General features: G+C 37.5%; 1 protein-coding gene across 1 annotated transcript; it reads left to right on the top strand.

Moving 5' to 3' along the window:
* Window positions 1–2,570: 2,570 nt before the first annotated feature.
* ldlrad1.L (low density lipoprotein receptor class A domain containing 1 L homeolog) lies at window positions 2,571–9,925 on the top strand. Its single transcript, XM_018258459.2, has 6 exons — window positions 2,571–2,758; window positions 3,902–3,956; window positions 5,269–5,400; window positions 6,184–6,321; window positions 8,364–8,492; window positions 9,674–9,925. The coding sequence occupies exons 1-6, from the start codon at window positions 2,738–2,740 to the stop codon at window positions 9,817–9,819; spliced, it is 621 nt and encodes a 206-aa protein (XP_018113948.1). The 5' UTR covers window positions 2,571–2,737; the 3' UTR covers window positions 9,820–9,925.
* Window positions 9,926–11,292: the final 1,367 nt, after the last annotated feature.

Here is an 11,292-nt window from a genome sequence, read left to right as displayed (position 1 = left end):
GAAGAAAAGGGGACCAAGTGTTTGTTTTGAAAAACAGTTGCAATAAATAAAGGCTTAACACTTGTAAAAAAATTAAGTATTAAAGCTATATATATATATATATATATATATATATATATATATATATATATATATATATATATATATATATATATATAATACACAAAAGCTATGAATATCTTGTAAATTATATCCTTATAAACGGTGAGTTCTGATGTTATCAGTTATAAACTGTGAGTTCTGATGTCATTTCTGTCACATGACTCACTGAAACTTGTGTATTATAATAAATAAAGTACCCCCAGTTGCAAAATATGAGGATATTATAAGTTACCTCGGAGTTCCATGACCTCCGCCTTCGGCCTCGTGTTTTTATATGGTCATTTAACTCCTCGGTAACTTATAATATCCTTATATTTTACAAGAGGGGGTACTTTATTCACTATATAAAGGCACAAATAACCCTGTAGATGACTAGGCATACAAGTGTCAGGTAGGACACATTCAAAAACATAGCTTTTATATGGTGCAATATTTTCCGGTTTCTAGAATAATACACCACTCTCAATTTGTCTTGACAACTTTTCTAATTCAAAATTTGGTTCAGAAAAAAAAAATCTATTTTAGCCATCAGCATTATAACACTGCCATGCTATAACTCCCCACTTTTCTGTCTTTAGCCAAGAAAGAATTGTCAGATTCTTTGGGTTCCATGGCTGGACCTGGAAGACGACGTGTAAGCGTTTCCCCCAAGGTTTCCTCTTCTTGCCCTCCGCACTAGGTGCTACGGTTTCCTACATAAACATAGTTCCTAATAACACAATACACATCCTACAATGCTTGTTAAGAATGACACAATAACATAGGTTGATTGTACTATGTTTAATTTACTGTTTTTTGTTATATATTACTGGGTTTTTTGTATATATTACATTATGCATATATACCAAATGTATCAAAATAACTGGTAAGATATTCTGTATTTGAGACTTCTTAAAAGTCACACACACACACACACACACGCACCCACCCCCCCCCCAAAAAAAAAAACATTTGTTAGTTGCATAAGTATTCAATCCCCAGATTCAATACTTAGCACAACAACCTTTGGTATTTACAGCTGCAAGTTATTTGGAGTAAGTACACACCAGCTTTGCACTCTGGAAATAATTTTGTCTCCTTTGAAGCAGATTTTCACCATGTTGCTGCTTTCAATAATGCTAAAGATTCCCAGTTGGATTAAAATCAGAGCCTTGACTGGGCCATTCAATTTTTTTGTTCTTAAAGGAGTGGTTAACTTTGTTATAGAATGGCCAATTCTAAGCAACGTTTCAATTGGTCATCATCATTTATGTTTTACAGTTTTTTAATTTGCGTTATTATTCTGACCATTTGCAGCTTTCATATGGGGGTCACTGACCCCATCTAAAAAAACAAATGCTCTGTAAGGTTACAAATGTATTGTTATTGCTATTTTATATTACTCGTCTTTCTATTCAGGCCTCTCCTATTCATATTCCAGTCTCTTATTCAAATCAATGCATAGTTGCTAGGGGAATTTGGACCTTAGCAACCAGATTAATAAAATTACAAACTGGAGAGCTGCTGAATAAAAAGCTGAATAACTCATAAACCATAAATAATAAAAAATGAAAACCAATTGCAAATTGAGTCCTGCTAAATTTTCTCCTATGATCCAGTTTTTTGTAGACTGAAACTGGTTATTGGCGTGCATAATAATTCAGTGATTTTGGACATTTTGGCACTTAAATAGCTCTAGGTTTTAGCCCTGTCTTTGTCTTTTCTGACCAAAATCACTGACTTCTGATGCTTTGCTTGCCCACATAAAGTCAGTTGAAAGCAGCATAACCAAGCAACTGCTTCTGATAGTCCGAAGGCTAGTTAACACAGCAAGCCTTAAATAACAATTTCATGTAATGTATGAATATACTTTATCTTCAATTTTAACAATTTCAATTTTAAATGGAAAACAAATAATATTTACAAGCAGGACAGTCTGGATTGATAATGACTGCATATTTAGAATATACACAACATGTCAGTATAATTACCAATATGAATGCTAAAAAATGTGATTTTTTTTACTAGAAAATCTATTTTTTTGGGGGGAAAAAAAATCGAATTGTTAGAGATTTATTATAGTTCGAGGCTGCAAAAAAAGTCAAATCCAAAAATCCAGCATCTCAGATCTGCTGAGGTTGTATATAAGTCAATGAAAGAGGTCCCTATTTGGAAGTTTCTGTGGTCTGCGCTGGAATTAGCCTGAAAATCCAACTATTTCGGGCAAAAGTCTGGAAAATTCTGGCTTTTTCCCATAAACTAGAGCGATTCGGGAAAAAAATCTGCTTTTCACTTGATTTTATTGAGTTTTTCCCTGATCCGATGAAATTGTGCTTTTTAAATAATAAATAAGGTCAAATCAATGATTCTAGTTTGGTTGGACTTTTTTATTTTAAAAAATCCAATAAATTCAGATTCTGATAAATAGCCCCCTTAAAAACTGCACTTTTAATTAGCACAGAACTTTCACACTGAAATCTTATAAGGTGACTGCGTACATTAGCAACTATTGGTTTCAGCACCCTCCTGTGGGTGTTTCTCTTGTAACCAGGCAACGTGAAGGTGAGGTTAGAAACTTCATACCTACTCTCAGAGCCAGACTTCTAACCTAACTTATATACTTTGGAATAAAAAGGAGGTTTGAACACCCAGAAATATGAACCGGACACAGCCAAAGGTGAGATTCCATATTGAAATTGAATTATAGTGTCAGGGCAGCATTTTTCATGAAGCAGCAAGAAATATGCACACTTTAATAACTATATATAATCAACACAGCAAAGTCGATATTTGATGTTAACTGTGATTGAAATTTGTACTGTACATTAATAGTATCACAGCCAATGGCACAATGGATATCTCAGGCTTGAGTTGTTTATTTTAAATTCTGGTTTAGACAACGGGGTTATATAATAAATGTGGAAACCCCAGGTACAGTAACTCATCACAGCCAATTAGCATTTAGCAATTACCAATCACCTACATCCTATGTCTGAAAGTTGACCTAGTACAAGCTTTGCAACCCTTATTAATTGACACTAAATATAGGCTAATAAATGCCATTTTTTTTGCTACCGTTGCCATTCCAGAGCAAGTAAGGAATGGATTTTTAATCTGGCATGATGTGCAGAGTGCAGCTGTTAGTGCTGAGTAATTGAGCACTAAAGGGGCACTTTTGCCCCTGGGTGTTGTACTACATGCATTTGGGACATTAGTAAATGTCGCCCTATACATTTCAAATATAGTTAGCTTTGTTAAACTGCAGAGGTCTATGTTAGAGGTACAGTAGATATTTGTTCAATTTCTATGAGACATTTCTACTCAGCAGCTCGTTTATATGAACTATAGTAGTGTTTGTGAAGCAAACAGATCAGTTTTTACCAGTGCAGGGCAACACTACATGATATTTTCATTACTTTTAAACACTTTGATTTTTTGGTGTTACTGTTCCTTTAACAATGACTCAGCCATGAGCTCTCATCTATTAACTCCACCATTAACTATCTTCCCTTATATATCCACTCCTCAATTTGACAGTACACACACACACACTGTTTGCTTTAATCAGCTTTTCCCACTCCTCACTACTTGTCCTCACACACTTCCCCATCACACAATACCTTATTAATTTAATCTCCCATCACTGCCTGCTCTCACACACTCCATCACTTTTACACTATTCATCCTCCTATTACTATTCCTCATTATTCTTCATTTTCTCCCAGTCACACCTTTTCTCAGTCTGTTTTCACTCCACACATTGCAATTCACCATAAAACTTATTGTATAAAAATGTTCCTTCTGTTGCCTCCTTTCATAGAGGCGAAGCTTCGATGCTGGTTCCACAGTTACAATGCTCTCAAATCAAGAAAAAGGTAAAGTTTTTATAAAGTCAATATACCTTCAATGTTTATTTCCCTTTGCATTGTAATGTTTTCATTATTTTACTCATGCTTTATTTTCCCTATGATGTTCTATGTCATCACCCACTTCACCAATGTCCCTGGGGCCTTTAAGCCTGTATTTCTGATCAGCATCCCTGCTCAGCTTAATGTCTTGCAGCCAGGGTACATACCAGTGGCACAGAGAGGACACAAAAAAATTAAGACCTATTATCATTGTAAACCTCCGCCCCTCAAAGGCATAATTTAGTACTGGTCAGTAAGTAACAGGAGTCCCAATATTTCCTACATATAAAGCCCTAAAAGTTTCTGATGGTGGCACTGGTGGCAAAAGAGTTAAACAGTGTGTGTGCCATAATTCAGAAAAGGGGAAATCGTGGGGGGAAATAAGCAAAAAAAAGTTAGTTATATACAGTATACATCAAGAGTAGAGTGTCATTCACATCAGTAGTACTCTGACAAGGATGTGTGAAATGAAAACTGATTATATATGATAGACATGTGGTGGTTATCCTCAGCAGAGAACCCAAGCACTACCCCTGGCTCAATGGCATGCTAGCAAATTAATTGCAAATGATAAAAGATATATGATAAATAATATAAGTTGCTTTTTGTATTGCTGTAATGTGTTCAGACTCTCCACTGCAGAGAATGCAATTCTCCTTCTTTGGTTCCGCTTGTATCCAATTAGGAACAAACATAAATATTCAAACAAAAAGCTGCAACCCAATAATTCCCCTGTAACTATAATTGTCGTTTTCTTTTCTGCATATTTCCTCCACTTCTGCTTTAGGGTTAAATTACATAGATTCTTTGCCTCAGCCTTAGGAGTTTATTTTGGGCAGGGATTTTCAAGTGTGAAGTTGAGAAATGAATCCTGCCTATGGGGTAATGCTGACATATAGAGTAGCAAGGGAAAGTAAACTACAGTAGAATTGTGGCACAGGACATTTTTTTTCATTGCTTTGCAGAAGACATTAATTTTCCAGGCATCTATACTGGCCACTTTACAATGTGACCTACAGAGATTTCTAGCATTTTAACTTCAAGATATAATAAAAGACTTGTGTGCATTCACTGGATGAAACAAAGTTTCCCTTTATCTATTGTGAAATACCTCTGAGTGATAAAGTTAGATACATTTTCTAAATATTATCTACATTTGGGACATGGCCCTCTATCTGATGTATAACTGACAGAATGAATAGCGTTGCTAAGAAGAATTCCTTGGGAACAAACCAAAGAACAGGTGTAAAGAAAGCTGTCTCTTAATTCGGTTCCACAGATTGCTGCTCCAAATGGTCTTGCTGCACTCGCCGATGTGTATTTATTACTGTGGGAGTTCTGCTTGTGCTGCTGGGAATCGCATTGGCAATTGCTCTTGCAGTTGTGCTCGCCCTCCCATCAAAAACCCCAGGTAACAATACAGAACACCCTTTATAATGGATAGGGAATAATGAGAAATTAAAGGGGTGGTTCACCTTTAAGTCCACTTTTAGTATGTTATAAAATGGCTAATTATAGGCAACTTTTCAAATAGTTTCCATTTTTTCTTTTTATAGTTTTTGAATTATTTGCCTTCTTCTTCTGACTCTGTCCAGTTTTTAAGTGGGAGTCATTGACCCCATCTAAAAAAAACAAATGCTCTGTAAGGCTACAAATGTATTGTTATTGCTACTTTTTATTACTCATCTTTGTATTCAGGCCCTCTCCTACTCATATTCCAGTCTCTTATTCAAATCAATGTATGGTTGCTAGGGTACTTTGGACCCTAGCAACCAGATTGCTGAAACTGCAAACTGGAGAGCTGCTGAATAAAATGCTAAATAACTCAAAAACAAATAAGAAAAAATGAATACCAATTGCAAATTGTCTCAGAATATCACTCTCTACATCATACTAAAAGTTAATTTAAAGGTGAACAACTCCTTTAATTTGTAGTGTTAAATGACACATTATAATATTTCCTTACATACTGTAAATATACAGGAGTCCGGTAATTATTTGCCTATTGTGTGAATGATGAGGCAGTGAATAGAGACTGTGAGACACCTGTGCTGTCATTGTAAGCCACCTACCCATAGTTGTTTTGTATATGTAGAAATGTTCACTCTACTACAATAATAATGTAATACATTAATAAGACATTGATTAACATGCACTTCTGATGTCTGACAAAACTCCCCATCTCTTTTCTCAGAGAGTCGCTTATGTGTAACATCAAATAACTACACCGGATTCCTTTGTGATGACAGAATCACATGCCTGTTGCCTTCCCAAGTCTGTAACTCAGCCAGTGATTGTGGTAATGGGGAAGACGAGGCTTCCTCTATATGCAGTAAGTCAAGTATTATAATATAGTATATAAGCGCATATATAGCTGGACCCTGCACCTTTCAAAGATAGTCTGAATTGAAATCATGCTTTGTGGATCTGAATCCACAGTTTTATATATATATATATATATATATATATATATATATATATATATATATATATATATATATATATATATATATATATATATATATATATATATATATATATATATATAGTGAATAAAGTGCCCCCTTTTGTAAAATATAAGGATATTATAAGTTACCGAGGAGTTTCATGACCATATAAAAGTACGAGGCCGAAGGCCGAGTGTTTTTATACAGGTCATGGAACTCCGAGGTAACTTCTAATATCCTCATATTTTACAACTGGGGGTACTTTATTTATTATAATACACAAATTTCAATGAGTCATGTGACTGAATTGACATCAGAACTCACCGTTTATAACTGATGACATCAGAACTCACCGTTTATAAGGATATAATTTACAGGATATTCATGGCTTTTGTGTATTATATATATATATACACAAGTACCCAGTAGTATCTTGTAGTCTGTCACGTATATCTTGTATCCTTTGGTGGATTTCAATTCAAGACCTGGTGCTTTGGGCCTCTCATACCCCAACACTATGCAGGGGATATATTAATTTTGTGAAGAAACCACAATGGGGTATTACAAACATTTCTGCATTGCACAAAAGCTATGAGGGCATGGGATGTCTGCCAGTTTGGTAGGCACCCCGCCAATGGTATAATTACACTGGACTGTGCTCCCCTGCAAGGAAATCTTCAGTGTGGAGTTCAAGCCACAGACTTGGCTTGCAATGGGAACTACCACTACCCACAGTCTGGGCTTTCCTGTCGCCCTGGCATTCCCTGCCTTTAAAGGAACAGTTCAGTGTGAAAATAAAAACTGTGTAAATAGGATGTGCAAAATAAAAAATGTTTCTAATATAGTTAGTTAGGCAAAAATGTAATGTATAAAGGCTGGAGTGATCGACTTTAAGGGGGGCCATGGGACATAACTGTTCAGTGAGTTTGCAATTGATCCTTAGCATTCAGCTCAGATAAAAAAGCCACAGATATGACCCATGCGCAGGGTCAGACTGGGCTGGAAGGACACCAGGAAAAAAAACGGTGGCCCCCCCACTCTTGTGGGCCCTGCCAGCCCAGATCCACACTCTGTGGTTTCTCTTCTTGCTGCGAATGGCCTGAAGAAGGGCCCGGGGCCCGAAGAACACTGTGCGCTTGCACACACGCAGAGAAGGTAGCAGAGCACGGCAGCTGAACAATTCCTTTAATCAGATTTTGGCTTTGTCTCACTCTACGTATTCTCTTTCCTTGTTGATAGCTGCTGTAACTATGCCTCCACTGACTGAGCTAAATTAGGCAAGTCTAAACTGTGGACATCACTGCAACAAACAAATGGACTGCATTCAGGTTTTTACAGACGTGACAGGCAATAACCCTCATCCCCAGTATGAGTTCCTAGCCTAGCAGACTGCCAGCAGCTTGCTATACAAATTCATCAAATTTTCATACAACCATTCTTAGTCCAGATGCAGGAATTATCCTTCTGGCATAAATCATCCACAATGGCCAACCAAATCTATACTTGTATGGCATACCCTCATGCTATACAATGCTGTACAGAAACACTTCCCAGGTGCTTTCCCAAACCAAATCAGACAATAGCAGAAACTGGAAGCACTCACGGACATATAAATATAGTAGATTAATTGAAACTTCACATGGTCCCCCACATCAACACCATTTGGTTCTCCTTGAAGTCATTCTGACAACGGTTCAAGGATAACTGAAACATGTTAATGCAGGAGTACATTTGAAGGTTCAATAAATCTACTATTTTTCTATGCCAGTGAGTGCTGCCACATTCACATATATATATAATGGGAAAACTGTCACATTACTCTAATGACATTATAAAAGCCTCTCATTTGCACTCACTCTAGAACACTTGGTCCAGCTGTTGTCTGAATAGGATATTCTTATTCTCTGGTATTATTCTGTCTCCACAGGTAATTTACCTAAAAATCTACCTGGATACTTAATCTTCCGCTGTGGAAATCCAACTAACTGGATTTATAGCAATCTTAAGTGCAATAACATAAATAATTGTGGAGATTGTTCAGATGAGTCACAATCACGTAAGTCCATGTTTTTTTCTGTTCATTTTCTGTGGAAGCAAAGAAAAGCTCAAAAAGCATATAGACAGAATATAATGAACATGGAAAGTCTCCTTAGTGTTCACTGAAAAGGAGTTTTGGAATTACAGTCAGTCTTTGAATAGTTCTGTAAGGCCAGGGCAAGCCCTTTGAATACCATTTCAGTTAAATGGCACTAGTAAATCACATGTACTTTTACAAGAGGAATCTTGACTGAAGCAATCTAAGATACTAATCAATACATAGTACAATAGCCACAACCTTTTTACATAGTGTGAGCTCTAAAGTCCTGCGTAAGGTTTCAAGTAATACATCTGTTGCAGATATAAGGGCAAGGCCAGACGGGCCGTTTTTGCAGCGTTTTTACGTTGCGTTTTTTAAAAAGAACAGCCAGGCGTAAATACGCCACTGAAACCACATGCCGACCGTCAACATGCGTTTTTCATGCGTTTTTCAGCGCGTAGGATTCTTTTCCCAACATGCACTTCTCTTTGTTCTGAATATTTAAAATACGCTGCATATTTACGTAAATTGTGGTTTCAAACGTGCAGATCCCATAGAGTCTATTGATTTGGTAGTTTCTTGACGTATTGGCGTTTCTGCTAAAAAACGCCAATACTGGCATCCAGTGGCGGATTTCAGCTTGCAAGTGCCCTGTGTTAATTGCTATAGTGCATTTCCATCAGTTTCAGTGGTAGCGCAGTTTATGCGTATTTACGCCTGGCTGTTCTTTTTTAAAAACGCAACGTAAAAATGCTGCAAAAACGCCACGTCTGGCCTTGCCCTAAAAGTGTGCAAAGAAGATTAGCCAAACAACACAGGCTGGTGTAGCGGGGATCTCCCCTGCACGTTTATTTCGTCAAGTGATGTAACGTTTCGGGGGCGTGCCCCTTCATCAGACAACCCTGCTACACCAGCCTGTGTTGTTTGGCTAATCTTCTTTGCAGATATTTCTGGGAGAGGCGCCGACCCCTCTAGCCAGCACCGGGCAACTATTACCAGGAGAGACCTAGGGGAAATTAGGTAATTTGTTTTGCTGCTTGCCCTAAAAGTGCACATGGCAGGGTAGAATGAGTGGTAGCATTTTTCAAGGCTTTTAGTTCCACAGATTACATGAGACCAATACCTCAGTTCAGACTCTGCTCTCTATCCTACCACTTTAGATGCATCCTGCCCTGCCTGTGGGTCTCAATGGTGGACTTGTACTCCTGTTCTTTCCCAGTACTGCAACTGTATCCCCATAAGTCGGTGCCAGAATGGAGTCCAAGACTGCACAGACTGGTCTGATGAGTATGTCTGTCACAAGTGAAAGCCGAGATCAGTGGCATACCCTACATATATATCTTTTTTTATACTTGTTTCTTTATACATAATATTATATGCAGGCTTAATATAAGCAGAATCTCTTGCATTTATATAGTGAATAATTATTTAATTTCTTATTTTATGTATGAGTGCCAAACTCTTGTCTCATCAGCATTTCCCAGCATTCTCAGTCATCAGCACTGGCAGCAGTAGTCATCAACAACTGCAGATCCAAAAGGGTCATCTTTGTGCTAAGGCCTTTTAACCTAAAGTGTAAACCTTATGTGTTATAGTCAAGGGTGTAGGTTGTCATTAGGTTGCACGAAGAGGACAGAGATTTTAAAAGTATATGTGAATCATCTTGAACCAATCACTTTTATTTGAGAGGTAGCCCCTCCCTACATCCACTAGGTCCATAGTAAGGCTCCACCATCAGGATTGCAAGAAAAGGAGTAAGATTTGGGGTCAGGTGGGGTTTTCACATTTGCAGTGTGAAAAGGTTTAATACAAAAGTCATCTCCAATAATTGAGCATTATGCACTTATAGCACTTATGGTGACAGGCCGTTGGGGGTACAAAAAGCCTCATGTGCTTAAAACAGCTGTCAATGTATCTTTGATTTTATTTATTTTTTTTTAACTTTATTTTGCAGTGCCTCACTTTGAAATTTAAACTGCTTCCTGGTTTCACTTACTTTAGCAAGTAGTCAGTGGTTTAAATGGCAGATGAATAATAGTTAAAGGTCTGAACAGAAAGATGGTAATATTAATAACATAAAAGAAAACTCTAACCCAAGAATTGTTCCACTTTCTGTATCTGGTGTCAGTGGCCCCAGCAAACGCTACAATTTAAAAGTCAACCCCAAAATAAAAAAATTGCCTAATAAAAGAAAACATAATTCTATTTTAATACATTTATAAAAAAAAAGCAGTGCTTTTTTAAGTTATTTGTAAAAACAATTGCTATTGAAAGCAGCATTTGCTTAACTCCTGGTTGTTACTTTTTAAACAATGTTGCAAATGTGTTAGTTTCTCAGCAAACAGGTCTGTTAATCAGCTGCTTGTCTAAAGGTGGCCATACACAGGCCCATAAAAGCTGCCGACAGACCAAGTCGGCAGCTTATTGGCCAGTGTATGGGGCTTCCCCGATCGATATCTGGCCGAAAGTCGGCCAGATGAAGATTGGACGGGACTAAAAATCCGACCGCCCGTTGCCCAGGGCATATCAGGGAGATATCGGGGAGAGATCTGCTTGTTTTGCCCTAGGGCCCACAATCGGATCAGCCCGATATTGCGGCATATCGGTGGGCATATCGGGGAGAGCTCTGCTCATTTGGCGACATTGCCAAACGAGCGGATCTCTCCGTTTATGGCCACCTTTAAATTGTATCAACAGTTTGAGCCATCAGGGCAGAATAGAAAAGGACTGACAAACTGCTTTCGGTAGCAATACTTATACAAATAACCATAGAAATTTT

Source organism: Xenopus laevis, chromosome 4L (assembly GCF_017654675.1).
Source record: "Xenopus laevis strain J_2021 chromosome 4L, Xenopus_laevis_v10.1, whole genome shotgun sequence".
Taxonomy (NCBI): domain Eukaryota; kingdom Metazoa; phylum Chordata; class Amphibia; order Anura; family Pipidae; genus Xenopus; species Xenopus laevis.
The sequence above is the reverse complement of the archived record's forward strand: the minus strand, read 5'-3'. Positions and strand labels throughout refer to the sequence as shown.